Source organism: Gymnogyps californianus, chromosome Z, assembly GCF_018139145.2.
Source record: "Gymnogyps californianus isolate 813 chromosome Z, ASM1813914v2, whole genome shotgun sequence".
NCBI lineage: Eukaryota > Metazoa > Chordata > Aves > Accipitriformes > Cathartidae > Gymnogyps > Gymnogyps californianus.
The window spans coordinates 57588860-57609610 of NC_059500.1; the positions used below are offsets into that span (position 1 = coordinate 57588860).

At 39.8% G+C, this 20751-nt stretch overlaps 1 protein-coding gene across 1 annotated transcript in view; it reads right to left on the reverse strand.

The window, feature by feature from the left end:
• ANKRD31 (ankyrin repeat domain 31) overlaps positions 1 to 20751 on the reverse strand; it is a 71988-nt gene that overhangs the window by 48578 nt on the left and 2659 nt on the right. Inside the window, 8 exon segments of the mRNA XM_050913605.1 lie at positions 139 to 339; positions 2947 to 3068; positions 3392 to 3669; positions 6545 to 7198; positions 15322 to 15362; positions 16363 to 16457; positions 17106 to 17152; positions 20575 to 20654. Coding sequence (XP_050769562.1) covers positions 139 to 339; positions 2947 to 3068; positions 3392 to 3669; positions 6545 to 7198; positions 15322 to 15362; positions 16363 to 16457; positions 17106 to 17152; positions 20575 to 20654 — 1518 coding nt within the window.

A 20751-nucleotide genomic window follows, 5' to 3' on the forward strand; every position in this document is an offset into this window, starting at 1 on the left:
ACCAATAAAAATGTAATAATCTACTGACTAGTCACAAACCTACAGTCTTGTCCACTGCACAAACTCATAATATGCACTTTTATTAGTTACAGGTAGATACTTGTTTGAAAATAGTATTTTAATACAGTTGCAACTTACCAGCATAATCCTGAACATTTACATTTCCACTGGCTTTTATTATGTTACGTACAAGGTCTACATTTTCTTGAGCAACAGCTCTATGCAGTAAGGTCTCACCATAAATATTCCTCTTATTGATTGTTGAAAGTAAAATGGGGCAAACAGGATTTACAGAATTCCTACCAAAGGCTTCTTGTCGTGAAAAATAATGTAAAAGATCTGTTGAACAGAAAAATACCTTTCTTATTTTGGCTTCACTTTGCATTACAGTTAGTAAATAAGCTTTCTGAACAAAAAATGCTCATTCGATCTCGTAGAAACAAATATCTCAAAAAACACATTACCAATTGAATAATAATACCGTTCAATAAAAGATGCCATAGTGAATTCCATAACAAAACTCCAACTGAAATTCAACACACAGGAATATGACTTTGTACAAGTGTGTTAAGTTTAGACTTTTTCCTTTTTAATGACATTTTGCAAAGCGCATTGTTTCCCACTGGATGATAAAACTGCTATTCTAGGTTACAATTCATTACAAGATGAGCATTTCAATAGCTAGTCAGTTATTCAGTAATTTCTCTTTTCTTAAAAGTCAAATTTATCAGCAGTTCTTTTGTACTCATTTATGTTTTAAAACCTCTGCTTTGTGAGCAAGGAGTATTTACACTAGGATGGTGATTGAGATTAGCTCCCTCAGATTGCTTCTCCCCATTACTTCACAACCAGCTCAGCCATTTCTGCAATAAATGAAAGGTGAACAGTTGCTTGGGAATATGAGGCCTAAATGCAAAAAATAAAATGTAAAAGATACTATTTTTAATTTTTAGCTAATTATTTTACAAAACAAATGCTATCTCCCATTATGCACTCATTACAGTTTTCAGCTTGGGTGACATTATTTCCAATACATAGATGGGCTGTTCTGCACTTCACCAGCAGTGCCATCCCAGCATCCCTTCATACTGTGGCGAAAAGCATCCTGGCTACTGCCTCTTCGGAGAAACAGGGAGGGAAGAAAGAAGGGAGGAAGGAAGCGACAGGAGGACTGCCTGCAGGAAAGCACACTGCATGGCCTAGGCCATTAACTGATCTACTAATGAAAAGCCTTGGGACAGCAGGCTACATACACTGCTCCTCTCCACACGCTGTGGCAGATGTGGCTCTTTGGCCCTGAAACTCCACCTGCGTGTCAGAAATAGACATTTTAAGTATGACCTTAAAACGCATAGTTCTTCTAGAGCTGTAACTCACAAAGCCTGATGTCTCTGTTGTTTTGTGTATGGTGATATACTGTGAGCTCAGACTAATTCCCAACCTTCTTAAGTTCTTGACTCTGTGCAGATTTTTAGAATCTAATAGATACGGGTTTACCCAGGACCTTTCCTCAGCTGAGCACATGGACAGTCCCTCTCCTCTACCTGTCCAGCCCTGCAAGACCTGAATCATTTAAGATACTGCAGTCCCTAGTCAATGCTGGCCTAAACTAGCCAAGCAGTTCAGGAGGAACTAAACCACACAGACATACATAGAACAAGGCACAGTGTTATGTTACGCTTAACCCAATTTAGCTTGTTACTTCAAGAGGACCTATTTTCCATCACTTCTACCTTGCCTTCCCTAGCACCTTCCTTGTGTCTGACCTTGCGCAAAATAAGTGATGCTTGCTGATCCAAACTGAAACTTTTCGTGGAGCTGTTTTTTCAGTGAATTACCAAACTAAGATGACTCACAGACTCTTGATTGCCAGGTCTGATGCAAATGGGAGGTAAACTTGCTACATTGGATTAACACAAAGCTACCTCTATAGGCAGTGCAACTCTCTGCAGAAATCATGCTAAAAAAACAACAGCTTGGTTTTTGAGTGGAAACTAGTACGTCATTTTGAAATAGATGAGCAGTTAGTCATAAAACTTTAAATCTCATCAAAACGGTGCTTCCACTGGGAATAATTAAAACCCTGCAAAAAAGAAGGTTTGTTAGTTGGAGGTAGAATTACTCATATTTTGTAAGATCTATAATGTAGCTGTTACAGTTCAAATACTTCCAAACTTTGTAAGCTGTTTAAATGATTGCAGGTGCACAGATAAATCTAGACTGAGTGGGCTTAAACAAAAAAAAAACCTTTTAAGACCCCAATCCTAGAGGTGCTGGAGTGAGCACTTAAGTGAGGAAATTCTGTATTCTCCTACACTCTTCCTCTGCGAGTCAAAGAATTTCTCTGCATGCATCTTCAAAGGATGAAAGATAGTAATCTTTCTCTCTGACTAAGCACATAGCAAGGAAAAATACTTCAAAGAGTGCTCCATGACTGTGGTAGTGAAGGCCCTATAATCCTATATTTAAAACAGACAGGATAACAACAGCAGGCATTCAAAATAGAATAAGCTGTTTTGTATAGGTCAATTCTTGGGGATGGCACTGCCCTCAGAATGATGTTGCACACAGAATACTAGATTACAGAAGGATATATAAATGTATATCAGGATCTACATTTTCACTCTGCATGAAAAGATTTTTCTTCTGCTTTTCAGAATACACCATAATTTTTTCATATATAACACTGCGATAAAAATTGCATCCTGAAAAAATTCTCATGATTCTTAAGGAGTTCATGCAAACAAGTCAACTGCTAGGTTGCTAATATGTAGGTTCAAAAAAGTGAGGGAAATTATCAATAATTATTAAAATGAATGTTTATACCATCTTTTTAAAAGAAAACCATGCCACAATATACTGGAATGGTTATGAATTATATTTGATTCAGTATACATGTTCAAGTAAAAAAATAATCTGTATGATAAACATCAGAGAATATCTTACTCAGTTTGTTTTTGAGTCTCTTGCTCCTTCTTCTCTGCTTAGCTTTTCTATCTTCATTCAGAGTTACTTCTTGGCATATGTTGGTTTCTAGATCCTTCTTGTCTTTAGATTTCTGAATTTTACTGAAAAGATTTGCTTAGAATCAACAAAAATATTCTCTTCTCTATATAAATTGATGTTTATAGTAGAGCTAAGAATGTGAATATATTTGATTTTAAAAGGAAGTCTGTAATAGCATGCAAGTATATAGGCTAACTTAGGTAGTACTGAACAAAGAGTAAATCAGGAGAGAAACTAACTTCCAGATCTTTAAATAAAAGGTAAAACCGCTACCTTTTGATCATTTAAAGTCATTCACATGAGGAATGAGTACTCTGTATGCATTATATTTGTTACATTAATTTAAAAGAAGAATTTAAGAATATTATGCATGATTTTGTCATACTCAGAATCCTTAGCTTTGTTTCGTGTTGTACTGCCACTTTGAGACATCCTCTGCTGAGTCTCTTCTACTATTTGGTGATGACTGGAAACATGATCTCTGCACTTTCTTGAGGAAGTCCCTCTTAGCTGCATTGCTTTCCTTGATGTTGTTTGGGCTGCTTCCGCACATGCTGCAGCCTCCACTGAAGGTGAACTTCCCTCACCAGTTTGCTTTTCACTCAAGGTAGCACCCCAGTAATCTGAAATTACTTCTTTCTCTCTCTGCTGATCACCGACAGGCTGTGACACAAAAGAAATATTACAAGCAACTGGTAAGCATGCAGTTAAAACAAGGGCTGTATATATAAGAGCTCCAAGAACACTGTCTTATAAATTACATGTGTGCTTACAGACAATGGAGGGGTTGCTTAAGTGAATAACTGGAATTCTACAGATACGAGAGACAGAAGCTGCCATAGGAGAGGCAATCCTAAAGTAGTATGTCACACAATGTGCCCCTGGCAGAATTAGCCAAGGGAATTAGGATACTCAGAATCACAACTTAAATAATAAATCTAGGCTGGCTGACAGCAAACGAAAGTTGTTATTATCTGAAAGTTGTTTGGTTGGACATACGAAATGACTTAACAAATTTCAGTTTCCTATGGACATGAGCTCCTGTCCTAAAAAATAAAGTGATGTTTAAGATGTCTTAAGCTAGACCATCTTATCTCACTCTTGCACAAGCCTAGAAATGTGCACAAGATCAAGAACTGTGTTTCACCTGAGGTTCAGTAACACCCAGCTGAGAAGTTATTTCTAAAGACATACGATCCCTGAGCTACAGCCACCACAGATGAAATTCACTTCACCCACCTTCAGCCTTCTAAAAACCAGGCATCTAGATGACACTAGGCATCCTCGTTAACCCTACCATTGGTGAAGAGGAGACGCTACTTTCAGAGATGATGGTGATTCATCTTGTCCTAAGTTGTGCAAAGGGGAACCTAAATGATTGGTGTATACCAGAGGTTTATCTCTAACAGTAAGGGAGAGAAATACCAACTCTAAAGATATGTTAATTTGAGTTACTTGAGTTTATTCACTGGTTTAGTCAACTGAGTGCTGCTGAGTATCACCCAGGTTGCTGTAACCTGGGTACTCATTAGTTTATTACACACTTGAGTAATGCTGAAAGCTCTTAGGACACACCCTCAGCACACATGCATACAAATTCTTTCACAGTGATGTGGGAGAACTTGTTAGTCATTTCTTGGGACACAGATGGAAATAGAGGATTTGCTGACTAATTTTTTTAATTGACATATTCAGCAGAGAGGCTACTGAAGAGGTGAACTGCATTCCTAGAAGTGGTCCCTCTGGGTCAAGAGATGATGCATGTTAACATGGCAGTTGGGGAAAACCAAATACTTCAGTTTACAAAATTATCAATGCAGTACTTTCCATGGCATCACATCTGCTATGGGAGGAGGGTTAGAGAAGAAAAAGAAAACATTTCAAAGAGAAAAAAAGCCACTTGCTTTATAAGGGACCATATATTAAAATAAATGGGCCATCCAGCATCCTGATTGCATCTACAGGACAGCACAGGCTCTCCTCTTTTGGGTACTTGTTTCACCACAACAAGGATACTCTGAAGAAACAAGGACAAGAAAAGATCAAGGTGAACAATATACTGTTAGAATGCAACAGTTACTAAAAAATTAACTGGGATTTTTTCCTCATTAAATTGCCTCCCTACTTTTTGCCTTCAAGAACAGCAGATGGAGGCACAAAAAAAGTTAAAACCAATCATTAATTGACAAGAGGTTATAGATCCCCATTCCCACAAGACCCTGCTTCATAATCTTAACTGCAATATTGAGTAAATCTGTACATTAAGCTTCACACAGCTGTGCTACAAATTTTAGAAATCAACACTTCACTGAAAGAGCTTTTTAAGTTGCTATGGTTCTGAGACAATTAGCCTAGAGACCTTTCGGCACCTTGAAATTAGCTATCTTTGTGGCACATTTTATTAGGTACTGTTATATTCAGTTAATATTACCAGCAAAAGATGGAATTGACTCATAGTCTTTGGATGCTTTATGTCACTGTGGGGAAGCAAAGTGGCTGTAAAACTACCCTAAATAGCTAGTTATACATGGCTGATCATTGATTTGCAGCTCCAGATTATTCAAAGACAACACAGAGCAGAGAATCTGATTCCAGGTTTACAAGGGATGTCTACTACACTCTATAGCATAAACATACGTCTTCTATGTGTCCTTCTCTTTCCCTCATTATAACCTAAACAGGAAGAGACTATAGCGTTGCTTTCCCTTCATGTTCCCCTCCAGATTTCTGCATTCGTGTTGTTGAATCCAAATGACCTGTTCCAGATCACCTTTACAGCACTGGACATAACATTCTGGAAAGAACAGCACAGGGTAAGAGAAGAAAACAGAAAGAAGGATCACATGTTGTATCCATACATACTGGCTTCTTCAGGGGAGGACATGAACATAAAACCATGCCTCAATTTTTTCAGTAAATCTCGCATAGGCAGAACTAAACAAAATAAATGCACTTCTAAATATAAGTGTAAAAAATGCCCGTAAGTAATCTTTCTAGTCTACAGGAAAGACACAGCCATAATTTCTTTTGCAATAGTTGCAAACCATTTGTATGCTACAGCGGTGAGAACTATAATAGCAGAAAACAGCATACTATAGTCTGGAGAAAAAACAGAACTGGATGGGGTAGGAACCTAGAGTTGGAACCGGCTGGTGTGTGCCAGTGTGCTACAATGAAATAACAGAATAGTGTTTTGGAACTTCCCTCAGAGAGAACGTGAGACATAGAAGATGTACAGGGGGACCAGGAGTTTTTGGAACTCCCATGCTGATTCTAGTTTTCCACATCAATCACTGAATTAACTTTACTAGGATTTCCCATCCCAGCAAGCTCAGTCATTTTCATAACATGGATATATCAAAACAGAAGAACACTACTGGACTTTTAAAACAAAAACAATTGAAATGTATTAAACATGTAAATTATTGATGCCAGTTTATTCTTTACTAAGATTCACATCTCCAGGTAATTTGGCTATTCTAGAAAATATTTTATGATCAACATAAATTTTCAAATATTAATTAAACTGTGTATATACTTGCTCATTTGTTGTCCTCTGCAAGTTAGATCCTGTTAAGGCTTTCATTTCTTCCACCTGAATTGCAGCAAACTGAGGCTCAATCATGTTTGTTATTTGTGTACAGTTATCATCTAACTGGGAAATATTGGGTTCTGAATTTAACTGCTCTCCCTCGGTGTTAAGCCGTCTCTCATTTGGCACTACAGGAGTGACAGGTTGTACTACAGATCCTGACAAGGCATTCAGAGCTGTCACAAGCTGTACTGGCAGGGCATCACTGCTCTCATCTGCTGACGGATCAATGGAAAAGGCATGACCCTGACACTCTAACTTGTCAGGCAATTGGTTTATCATTTTAAGACTCTCAGAATCACCGAGGGATCTCAACAGATCACTGATTTCAAATTCACCAGTCTCTATACACTGTTCAGTGAATGCTTCCATGAAAATCTTCCCTGGGGACGTCAGTGAAAGATCTGTATCATTATTAGGCGAATGTTCTTTTACTCTGTTATCTGTGTCAACAATGGTCATGCAGGTTCTCTGGCAATCTTCTAAAACATGCAGAAATATATCCTGTGGTGTCTGCTCCTTTGGAACCTTTATTACATCCTCCAGAAGGGCATCTACATAGAGGCTTATTTCTGGAGAGAGATCTTCATGATTTAATTTCTGTGAAATCTAAACATTAAAAAAAAAAAAATGTTTACAAAAAGGAATGGAACAATTCTTTCTAAAAAGCATATAATTAACATTCACTTTAGAAGTCATCCATATATATACATATATTTTATTTGCAATTTTTGCATAAACTACAAGACTCAAAGCCTTCCCTAAGAACTCATACAATTTCTTAACAAGGGTTAGACTGAGGTCTCAGTTTCAAAAGTAGAGCACTTCATCTGTTGACTTCCCAAGCAGTGAAAATCCAGAGTAAGAGAGCCTAAATCTGGTATAAAGTCAAAGATATTATGCCATTGCCAGTGACCTGAGGGTGTTAAAGGGCTTTAAAAGAAAGGCATTAAAAATTTATGTCACCCAGAAATAACAAAAGTGAACATATTCACAGTAATATAAAAGCATCATTAGTAAAACACAATATGTGAGTTTTGATTACGTGTTTATGGGGATCCCACACAGGTATGGAGCATTTGTGCCTCACAAGCTTCAGTTCAAAACCTTAGGAGTATGTTTGGAAGCTGCACGTTTGAGTTTCCACAGAGTACAGAACCACAAAACTGTAACTGTTCTTGGAAAAGTAATACTGCTACTGTTTTTCTAATCACTTTGAGCCGCTTTCAACAGATGCACCCATTTTTATACCAATTAATAGCTTTTTAATTTTTTTTCCTATCCCTGTTTCAAATGCTTCTGCAGGAGAAAATCAGATAACTCAGCAGACCTAAAATCTATTTTTTCTACGTAACATTTGTATATAATAGTGCTGTTGCTTAGTAATACTGGCTCTTAAGAAAAGCTCTTTCAATACATTTTTAGTCTCTTGCTGCCAGCAAGTGGCAATACTGGGCAGTGCAAGAATCCTTTAACCACTAAGACAATTTTCATAAAGCTCACACACAATAAAACAGAAAGGGCAGAAACCTGACAGCATTGCCTCATGTTCAGTTTATAAGTCATTATAAATTCCTGATACTTTGTTGAAAAATCACTTCCCAGTTTGCTGTTTCCTATCTTGTACCTGTGCAGATAATTGTTCCTTTTTAAGTACTAACTACTTCTTACTTTGCTGTATTGAATTACAGTTTCTTTTTAAACCACTTCTCTAATTTGTGAAGACTTTAAACAATTGGGAAAAAAACCCACTGGCATAACTTCCTGTACTTGAAGAACTGTGGTATAAACAGCGTGTATGTGTATTACAAATTCCCTAAGAAAAAAGCTTGGTGCATTTGTTGAAGGGCAGGTGAAACTTACATTTACATTAATGGAGAAGGATCAGGCAGGCATAAATGACTAATTTTGCAAGATCCTAAAAACCCAAATACCAACTGAAATCCAACACTTAAATATTACTGGTGTTCACAAAACCCCCATCCAACTACAGGTGCCTACATTTCTTTAGCACTTGTTTCTGTTGCCAAAATCCTGTGGGACTTGCTCTACAAGTAATTAAAATCTGCAGAACATAAAAAAAGTCAAAACTCCCTCCCTAAAACCCATGCTCAGCTGCCACTTATCCACAAAGACACTTAAAGCCCCAGTGCCTAAGGTCCCTGTACCTTCAATTATCTGTTGAAAAGGAACAGAGGAGTTGCTGAAGGAGCAAGGCTGAGCCAGCTGGGAACTGAACCAAAACAGGGAGTTCTCTCTCCTGTGGACCCCAGTCTGGTAAATATGGTCTGAATACACAAAAGTTTCACTCAAAGGAGGAGGAGGATTCCCCCTCAGTCAGTAGCTCAGCAGTAAAATATCAACACTGTGGTAAGTGCAGGTTCAGCTCCATCCTCCACCAAAAGAGCTATGCTTCAAGCAACTCGTTTAAAAAAGGGGTTCCTATGTAAGAATGTGTCTTGGTTTTAGCTGGGATAGTGTTAATTTTCTTCTTAGTAGCTGGTACAATGTGTTTTGGATTTAGTGTCGAGAATAATGTTGATAACACGCTGATGTTTTAGTCGTTGCTAAGTAGCACTTATCCTAAGTTAAAGACTTTGCAGTTTCCTATGCTCTGCCAGCAAGCCGGTGTGCAAGAAGCTGGGAGGGAGCATAGCCAGGACAGCTGACCCGAACTAGCCAAAGGGATATTCCATACCATAGAACGTCATGCTCAGTATATAAACAGGGGGGAGTTGGCCTGGAGGGGTGGATCGCTGCTCTGGCATCCGCCAGCAGGTGGTGAGCAACTGTATTGTGCATCGCTTGTCTTTTCTTGGGGTTTATTTATCTCTTTTTTTTTGTTATATTCCACCTTCATTACAATTATTACTATTATATTTTACTATTATTACTGTTATTATTATATTTTATTTTACTTCAGTTATTAAACTGTTCTTATCTCAACCCATGAGTTTTACTTCTTTTTTTCGATTCTCCTCCCCATCCCACTGGGAGGGGGGAGGAGTGAGCGAGCAGCTGAGTGGTGCTTAGTTGCTGGCTGGGGTTAAACCATGACAGAATGCCAAAGAGAAAAAGGTATCTCTCTGGCATAAGGCTATTAATTCTTTTTAGGGTCTGAATGCCAACCATCTCATGGCATCTGTGAATCTCTTCCACTGAGCATGAGCACACTACTTTGAAAGCCTTGATTTAAATCCCACTATCCTCATGTCTCAATTATTTCCAGTACAAATCCTAATCAAGGTGCTCCTTAATCCAGGCACAAATCCTGCTGATCTTCTAGCATCAGCCCAGAATCTCTTATCTCCTCATCTTACCCAGTAAGCACACACTGGGTAACAGCGGAGCGTGGCCACAGTCAACTCCAGCCTCAACTGATTCAGAACCTCGCACCAGAGGAAGCAGGTGGACAGGGAAGTCAAGCAGAGGTCTCATCTGAAAAAACCAACTTACTTGACAGTGGATATAAAAACTGTGTTAATAAACTCACTGCACCAAAGGTCAGTGAGTGAGCCAGGCTTAGCCAAGCCTTAGATGTCTACCCCTCCCTGTGCACTACATGAGCAAGCTTAAATCTGGCCTGTCAGCTCCAGCAGATGGCAAGTGCATTCACATCACCTTGGTGAATCTTGACATGCAAGGACTTTTTTTCTCATGTGTTTGAGAACAATTAAAAAGTTATCAAAATTGGTGGCTATTTGGTGTCACAGACTGTGGCTTGCAAATGTCACAAGATAAAACTGGACTAATACTGAAGCATAAATAATAAGGGTGGAGTGGAAATGTTAAGTGGACTCCTATATCTGCTAGCTGTGAGTCAAACAACAGCAGAGAAGTTCAGCCTTTCAATACATACATGTAAAAGAATCACTATAAAAGAGTTAGGGCTTCGGAAGCATCAACATTACCAGCTTTTGTAAGAACGCTGAGCTGAAGATTACTGCAATATACTGGGACATGAGGGATGCACAGAGAATCACAGAATAGTTGAGGTTGTAAGGGACCTCTTGAGATCATCTAGTCCAACCTTGCTGCTCAAGCAGTGTCAGCTGCAGCAGGCTGCCCAGGACCATGTCCAGTCAGGTTCTGAGTATCTCCACAGGTGAATGCACAACCTCTCCAGATAACCTGTTCCAGTGTCTGACCACCCTGACACTTAAGTGTTCTTTTGTGTGCAGATGGGATTTCTTCCTTTTTAATTTGTGTCCTTTGCCTCTTGTCCTATCAATGGGCACTACTCAGAAGTCTGGCTCCCTCATCTTCATTCCTTCCTGCCAGGTGTTCATACGCATTTGTAAGATCCCTCCCAAGCCTCCTTTTCTCCAGGTTGAACAGTCCTAGCTCTCTCAGCCTGTCCTCATAGGAAAGATCATAGAATCGTAGAATGGTTTGGGTTGGAAGGGACCTTTAAAAGTCATCTAGTCCAACCACGCTGCAATAAGCAGGGACATCTTCAACTAGATGAGGTTGCTCAGAGCCCTGTCCAGCCTGACCTTGAATGTTTCCAGGGATGGGGCATCTACCACCTCTCTGGGCAACCTGTTCCAGTGTTTCACCACTCTCATCATAAAAAATTTCTTCCTTATATCTAGTCTGAACCTACCCTCTTTTAGTTTAAAACTGTTACCCCTTGTCCTATCGCTACAGGCCCTACTAAAAACGTCTCTCCCATCTTTCTTATAAGCCTCCTTTAAGTATTGAAAGGCCACAATAAGGTCTCCCTGAAGCCTTCTCTTCTCCAGGCTGAACAACCCCAATTCTCTCAGCCTGTCCTCATAGGAGAGGTGTTCCAGCCCTCTGATCATTTTTGTGGCCCTCCTCTGGACCCGCTCCAACAGGTCCATGTCTTTCCTGTGCTAAGGACCCCAGAGCTGGATGCAGTGCTCCAGGTGGGGTCTCACCACGGCGCAGCAGAGGGGCAGAACCACTTCCCTCAACCTGCTCGCCACGCTTCTTTTCATGCAGCCCAGGATACAGTTGGCTTTCTGGGCTGTGAGCGCACATTGCCGGCTCATGTCCAGCTCTTCATCCATCAGTACCCCCAAGTCCTTCTCGGCAGGGCTGCTCTCAATCCCTTCATTCCCTCATCCCCTATCTAGTAGTGATACTGAGGGTTGCCCCAACCCAGCTGCAGGACCTTGCACTTGGCCTTGTTGAACCTCATGAGGTTCACACGGGCCCACTTCTCAAGCTTGTCCAGGTCCCTCTGGATGGCATCCTGTCCCTCAGGTGTGTCAACCGCACCACTCAGCTTGGTGTCATCTGCAAACTTGCTGAGGGTGCACTCGATCCCACTGTGTCATTGATGAAGATACCAAACAGTACTGGTCCCATTATGGGCCCCTGAGGGACACCACTCATCATTGATCTCCATCTGGATATTGAGCCGTTGACCACTACCCTCTGGATGCCACCATTCAACTACTTCCTCATCCACCAAACAGTCCACCCATCAAATCCATATCTCTCCAATTTAGAGAGAAGGATGTTGGGGGGGACCGTGTCAAAGGCCTTACAGAACCAGGATCATCTTTGTGGCCCTGTGCTGGACTCACTCCAGTGTGTCTGTATTTTTCTTGTACTGAGGATCCAGAACTGGACACAGTATTCTAGAGGTGGCCTTACCAGTTCTGAGTAGAGGATCACCTCCCTCGACTTGCTGGCAACACTATTCCTAATGCAGCCCATTCACCTTCTTTGCCACAAGGGTGTATCACTGGCTCGTGGCCAGCTTATTGTCCACCAGGATTCCCAGGTCCTTCTCTGCAGAGCTACTTTCCAGACAGTTGGTCCCCAGCACATACTGGTGCCTGAGGTTACTCCTCCCCAGATGCAGGACTTTGCATTTCCCGTTGTGAACTTCATGAGATTCCTCTCTGCCCAGTTCTCCAACCTGTCCAGGTCCCTCTGAATGGCAACACAACTATCTGGTGCATCAGTCACTCCTCTCAGTACCATCTCTGAACTTGCTGAGGATGCATTCTATTCCATTTTCCAGGCCATTAATGAAGATGTTGAACAGTATTGGCCCCACTACTAACAGACTAACCACAACAGAAATCACTGCTGGTATGTCATCAAAATCAAGAAAATCCAGCAAGACTCATTTTATGGTGTCAGGACTTGAATGCAGAGATTATGTTAATCAATGAATTTCTCTTGTATTTTCAGGAATAGATATACAAAACTAACATGCCCAGTGACTCACTGCTGGTTGTCAAGGTGTCTGTCCTGTCCTCTCTTCAAATCAGTATACAGAAGCCTGTGATGGCCATTGGTTCCTCTTACAAGAGGTCTTCCTGCAGCACTCAGATCTTGCCAGTGTCAACATCACCCAATATGCAAAAAGTGTAATTCACTGCAGTGATTAATCCCAACCTTCTTACTCCAGGCTCCTAAAATACCCTCTCTGGGGATATTCTCAATGCACTCAATCTGCCTATTCTCCAGAGGCTATTAATCATAGGTAATCTTTGTTTCAAGGCATTTCAATTTTGTTCTACTTAACTAATTCTGTACAATCAGAATGTTTCATTCAATAAACTTGGTATTATAGTTGTATATTGGTAGTTGTATATTTTTCAAAAAGGAATAGCCTAGGGGATATAATTTTTTACTTTGTTCTGAGACAAGGGATACTTGACCATATAATCAATCATATTTGCTACAAGACATGAAGAATTGGCCATACTGGTCTCAAATCTGTCTCTGGTGAATTTTACCAAGCATTGTTTTTTCCCCAACACTAACCTTAATCAGGCGTCCTGAAAAAAGGAAAGTAAAATTGATTTATATAGAATTCTAACTTTTTATTTATAGGTACAAATCTATGGGAAGAGATGGAACATTCATAATGCTACTGTCTCTGCCTTAAGCAGGTTATTTCAGCAGATAATTACATTGCATATTGCTGTAAATTGCTTCACACTGGAATGTCAGAGAAGAAATACTGGAACCGGTATTCTGCTGTAAGTTAATGTGAGGTTTCCTAAGAAGCTGCAGATGGCAGCAAGTATCACATGTACCCACTAAGATCCTCTTGTTTCTCTAGGACCCATGCAGTTGATGTCACTAGTGCTGCAGAAATCCTCTAAACTGTCCATGACATTGCAATAGGAGCTGGTAATAGCAGTTACTTTTTGCTGCAGAAACAGCAACAGAGCAAATTTCAATGACAGTTTCTTTGTCCAGCATACATAGACCTGAAAGCAATGAACTGCTCAGGGATGAACTGAGACTGGAAATCAGAAAGCACAAAGAAGGCATTGTGCCTCAGAGGAGCAACAGAAGGAGATAACAATGCAGAGGCAGCAGAACAGACATAAGCAACATCGTGGCTGCAGACAACAGCATACAGACAGATGATACAGAGGCAAAGGCCAAGAATCCCTTCATGAAATGCTGCCAGCACTTCCTCTGCTAACTGGAGAGAAATCTGCTCAAGTCCTTCACTGCTGCTTGGACTTCACTGACTGCAAACCAAGAATGGAGGGAGTGCTGGAGGGGAAAAGGGGAGAGGGGAAGTGGAGAGGAATCAAGGGAACCTTTGACCACTGGATGTTTATGTTGGTGGTTGCAGAACCTTCAACTCTTGCTCAAGGTATTTCTGGGTTGGATGGTTCACATGGATGTACCATTGAATTTTTGCTACTGTGTTTTCTGGAAGCTGTAAGGGAATTCCTTCTTCCCTCCAAGGTTTTCTTTCTTTTACGTGCAAAAGCAGTGCTTGCAAGCAGATGATTACTAAAATAATCAGTATTATTTGTGAGCTACACTCGTAACATTCAGATTGCATTAAGCTTATCTAAATTAGTGTTGGTACAGTCCCCATCCTTCCACTTGCCTTCACCTATGCATTTCCACATCCCCTCTTGTGCTGCACTGGCACTTACCTAATCTTCTGGGGAGCTGGATTGAAAAGACAACCTGGCTGAAAACTAAACCAACTAAAAAAAAATTGAAAAGCATTTGACAGTTGTTCCCCAAAACTTGCTTCATGCTGGGGGCCAAACAAGCACTAGTGTTGGCCCAAAGGAAGCAGCAGAAACGCATGGCAAAGACAACGGGCAGTACCTTGCAACACTCAAGTAGATAGGCTCACACTGGACTGGAATCATCCCCGATTCAGTATCACTGAGAAAGGAGCTGACAAATGGGGGAAAAGGTAGCTCCAAAGCTATTCCCTCACTTTTACCCCATCAGCAGTGAAACCTGTCACTCATGAGTAGCTTTAGGATTACGAAAGAGATGTATCAAAGAGACTGGTATTACCTATTTTTGGCCACAAGTAAGTCATTACTCCCAAACAGAAGGACAGTTACAGATAGTCTGTTCCTCCTCAAAGACTTTCCTAATGCCTCTCCCGTAACTTTCATTGGTGGAAAACATGTTTTAAGCTACTAAAAGTCTTCAATACTTTAGCTTCAGTTACAGCTCTTACAGATTCTATGTCATGGTGATGTCTTTCCTACTTCACTTGTTACTGCTATGCTTCTACCCTTTGTGCCCTGCAAGCTTAATAACTGCAGTTCCTACCCAAAAAGCAGAAAATAAAGGTTAGCTCTTAAGTTGTTTTCATCTAATGCACTCAGTGTCACTTTCAACAGGTATGTGCCTGCTTTTTAAAATGAAAGAACCAGGTATTTTTCAGTAAAATATTCTCTAATGCTAATTAAATTAAATGATATTTTATATACATTCAGTTGCAAAAATACACTAACCTTTTCTTCTGAATCTTTCTGAAATCCATTCAATTCAATATCTAAATTTAGGAGAGTAAACAAATATTTCAGTTATACTTTCCACTTCTGAAAGTTCTCATCATCTCTAATAAAATGGCCTCACTTCCTGGTTAAGGCTGACGTTTCAAACCTTAAAAATTACTATACTCATGTTCCCTAGAAACAATAAGGTTTCTAGTTAGGCTCTGTTAGTCACCAAATTATATTCCAGCACTATTTTGTCACATTTCTTCACTGTGGTTTAGAGGCCTGTGTTTCCAAAGACTATCAGCAGATGGAATTGCCGCCCATTCCACAGGATGAGACCTGTTGCCTGCCCTCTGTAATTACAATGCAATTAGACAATACAGCTAAAACAATCCAATAATTTACTGTCTCTGAAAAGGGCTGGTCCCAACCCTCCTGCTCCCATCACTGGGTTTTGACAGTCATGTGACTCCCTGGGAACTCCCTAATCAGAAAAGTGAGTTCTATTGGGTTAGCAAAAATTAGCTCAAACAGGGAGACAGCAAAACAGATGGGGCGGTCCTGCGCTGCTGGGAGCACAGAGGAACAGAAGTACAACTGAAGTAGCAGCAGGTGACAGACAGGTCTGGGGAATGACCAGTAGAATTTTTGTTTCTCCTTTCTTACAGATGCCTTTGATTCTTGGATATGTTAGTAAGAAGCACGTAGGAACCCTCAATGACTGTTAAATCCATGCTTACCTTACACATCCATATGGCACCTGAGTACCATGTGGGCTGTAACTTTTGTCAGAAAATTCCACAGCAACGAAATAATTTTAAGCTGGAAATATACCACTGGCTTGGGAAAACAGTTATTCCTTCAAACAATTCTAACAGAATACTCACTAAAACCGAACTTGTAGTCCAAGACAACTATGAAAATTAAACAACTGTTGTAAAGGCCACAATTAGTCAGATTCTAAATAAACCTACATGGATACTCATCTTCAGCTTCTCAAATGATTTTGCCACAGCTAGAGCAACTTTCAGTTTTGTACAAAATACAACATACCTACAGAATTATTTTGCTGTCCCTCTACAGCAGCATTTAGTGAAAAACCAGGCTTACTAATATTTTCAGTAAGTGATGGACACTTTATCCAACCCCTAGAATTAAATAATACAACAAAAAGTTCTTATTCAGAAAGAATTGTAATCTGCTCATCTTAAGAAAATGTCTACAGTACTTTGAGTTTATTTATGCAGTTTTGTACTTACAATTATTTGTGGAAACAACTGCAGTTGTTTTAAAAGCATACTTCTCTTTACAAGGACATGCAGTAACTAAGACTTCCAGATTTCCTAAGTGGAGTTAGCTATGTTTGTACATTCATTCTCTAAGTGAAAAAATGGCCCTTCCTATTTTTTGTTACTTCTCTCTGTATTTCTATTATAAATTCATCTTCTACTGAAATCCTTCCATAGCTTCTAAGAACAAAAGGTCTAATATTATTTATTACAAATTTTTGTTTATTTGTCTAATGGTTTTCCCTCAGTAGTTTACTGCCATTCCTGTTGGTTATGCCCTTATACCATTAAAGGTAATATCATCAATAAAAACAAATACAGGTACAGTTTGACCCATACTGGACACAGAATTACCTCTAACATAAATATAGATCCTTCACTAAGCAAACAAGAAAACTGCTTCACAACAGAACACTGAGAATAAACTAACATACAAATGGAGGTATAATGGAATTGTTTCATTACAGTATGCCTGACCGGAATTCCTGTGTGATGTATTATACTCACTGCAGTAGAGACTGAGACTGGTCAGATGTGTATGCCTCTTGAGGTATCTGAATGGAAAAAAAAAATTTAACAAGTTAGTAAACAAAGTACTTCATTATTTATTTTCTCAGCTTTATTACATGCTTATCTTCTTCCTTCTGTAATCAAGTTGGGAAACGGAATTTTGAGATCCAATCTTTACATACATTACTAGTAAGATACAAAAGGCATTCCACTTAAATCTTTTTTTTTGTTTGTGCTATTTGAGAAAAATGTTGAAAAATAAATCAAGACTATGAAAGACAACACTCACCCAGAAGGAAAACATACCTATGCAAGTAAGATATGCTTGCCTTAAACTTCAGGTGGTTTATACATCAAAAGACCAAAACACAATGGCATTTTTATTTCAACTCCCAGTTTTAATCTTTTTTTGTAACAATTCCCTCTTTTCATTAAATAAGACAGCGTGCTGCTCCAGAGACTGTGGAGTTTAGTACACAACTGTCAATATCCCTGGAAAAGGCAGAATTAAGAAACTTAGCTGGCAAGACCTGCACATCAGCGAGCTCTAAGTGGCAGGGCTGCCACATGCAGACACAGGAAAGGGCATGTGGTTAAGGAGAGAGCTAATGTCAGAGCAGGAGCCGAATTGAAACTCCTTAGTAAAAGGAGCTTGGATCTGCTTTTTGTGCCTCTGACTGTACGCAAGGGAGAGATCTCCTCTAGTTTGAAAAAGGAGCCTTTATGTAAACTCTAAGGCAACTTAAGAATGATTAAGATACACAAGTGAACTGCAGAACGGTTCTCTTCCAGATGTGCTGAAGACTGGGGATTACTCGTGGACTATCAGCATACTGGCTGCAATTTTAAACAAATCATTGACATACAGTGGAGAACATGCACAGCACTAGGAAAACTCTGGGAAAGAACATATTTGTGTGGACACCAAGCGGTGACTTCTTTGGCTTGCACAAGATATTAGCAACACAGTAAGAACCACCATTTTAGCAATGACCTGAAGAGCAACAGGTGGAAATTGCCCAGTAGGAAGACTGCTAAAAGGCTGCCTGGAACAGAACAGGTTCTTTAGAAACCGTTTGTGCAACGACTATTGACTGATGTAGTTCCAAAATATGGCAATGGGATAGTTGGCAGAAAGTTGTTGACTTTGCTAAATACACCCTTTGTATGAATCAGCCTGGGTATTTACACAGAACATTATCCAGAGACCAAGTGAGGTCAGGAGGATAGCAGAACAACTACTAAACCTCTCTGACTGACTAACAGATTGCTCAGATAGATGCTTAAAGCTCAATGAACTACCGTTGTATCTCAGAAGGAGGAGGAGCTATTTTGCCTGCTAAAAAATTAGGTTATAAGCAAAACCAGTGTATTGCTGATTGGTTGAGAGGTCTTCTCAAATCATAAAAATTACACAACTAGTATTTGTGGCCGCTGACTGCAAGTACTAAGAACAGCCTTTTGTCCTGCTTTCTTGCTTTTGGTAAGGAAATTCCTGCAAAACTCAACTGATTTTTCTCATTTGAGCTCTTATTTATACAGTCAATTACCTGAGGGGACTCTGGATGTGTTCCAAAAAAAGACTAACGCTTAAAAGCTGTAAGTGCCACCTAACAACTGTAGCTGCACTTCACCAAACTGGGCAAGAAAAAAAGGCCTGAAAAATGTGAAAGCACAAACTTACAATCATGAGGCCTGCCTGAACAAGCCATGGAATAAGGTGTTAACAGATAATGGGAACAACTCGACTTGTCAGTTGGAAATAACCTGAATCCTACAAAATCTGTCTGTATATCTACTGCATCTCTTGTGGAAGAAAAGTCTTACTTACAATCTGGTAGAATCAAAGATAGGACTGCATATCCCAAGCCTCCCCCAAACCCACCTGAAGTACACAGAAAGGCAAGACTCTTTGGAACAACTGGAACAGATGCTACATTTGCTGAAAAAATTCACAGCCACTCTGGGCTGCACAACTCTCATATCACATTGCATCAAGATGCTGTATTCACACAAGATCATTTCTGAGGACACAGTAGAAGGAAAGCTTCTATGCAAGCACATTCCACGTTGGCTCTCAGAGTGGCTGAAGAGCCACACTGATGCAATCTACACATGCAAGTATCAAGGACGACAGGCCAATGCCAGTCCTTATAGCATTCAGTAAAGACTGAAATTTTATATTGTCCCCATGCTGTGCATGACCAAGCTGCCAGTGGCATGCTATATAGGTCTCACAGAAAAAATAACAGTGAGAGTTACCCAAACTCTTTGGTGAAAAGTACTAGGTTTCTTTGCTTTTCTGACTTGTCCTTTTGTGGACAGGGGATTTTTCCCTAGACTTGGAAGAATCCCTTACTGGGATTGCAGACTGGCTACTCTGGTGAGAGTCCTGAAGCCAAAGACTTAGGTTAGGCAGCAGATAGTCAGATCAGCTCCCAGAGGAGAAAAGGAAAGAGTAAATGGGCACTTCTCTCATTCACTCTGTCCTTAGAAAACTGTGATAAACTTCAGTGAAGACAACCCTGGGATATGCAAGCAGCAAAATAAACTTATGGAGAAAAGCCTTTGAAATAACGGCATCTCTTCCATTTTGTTCACTGTTTCCTGCGCTGTCAGTTGAGACAAATTTATTTGCAATTCTGTAATGCTCTGTAAAAACATTCACTTCAATAGAAGGAGTGTCTTTTTTCAATGTAGTTGAAGCAGTTTCAATCTAGGAAGCAGTTTAGTTCTTTGAAAAAACCCTCTTATACTGGAATAAGGATACATAGATAGTGGTCTTCGGACTGGTGAATCCACAGTGCTAAAGACAGTGTAACAGTCACAGGTTTTAAAACAATCTCAGTTAAAGAGCAGAAACCTGTTTGTATCTAATTGTTTCATGAGCATGCCATATGCAGGTGGGAAGCTCAATTGAACAGAACTTCATGGGCTAGCTACCAACCATGGCAAATATATTAAGAGTAGGCTACTTAGTAGACTAGGGAATGCAGAATTATCCATAGAGTAGAATAATTACCCCATCATCACACAAGCAGGTATTTTATTCTGCATTTCAGATTATTATCTCTTTCTTTTTTTAAAGAAACAATTGTCCAATCGTTGGATCACAGATAATCTGATAATGAGTAACCGAGGGTGTATTCTGGCATGGTTAATCCAGACGGTTATCTTTCAGCTCCTGAAAGGAACATACTAAAAAGTTTGTGCGCCACCTCTTCTTCATCTTTGTCATGGGCTTGTTCCTCAAATTTGAAAGGTTATACCCTCATGAAATACCAGGGAAGAGACCTTGATACATTCCTGGAGAGAATGTGCCACACACGTGACAACTGTCTTGCCATAAAATTAATTTCAGCTGCAAGCCACCAGGCTCTTTTGCACATAAAGAATGGGAAGCCCAGTGAGTTTACGAATAATTAATAGATATGTGTAGCAGGAGATGTATCATTTCTATACCTACTGGATTTATCTGTCCTTCCTTCTGACTATATGTGTGATCATAAAATTTCTGTATAAAACAGATTTCTGGAGAGGGAGCTCCTACGAAAAAAAAAACAGAAGAAAAATACAGTAATTAAAGGAAGTTTTGATTGCCTTCATTTCTACATAATTTCCATAACTCCATAAATTTCTACAT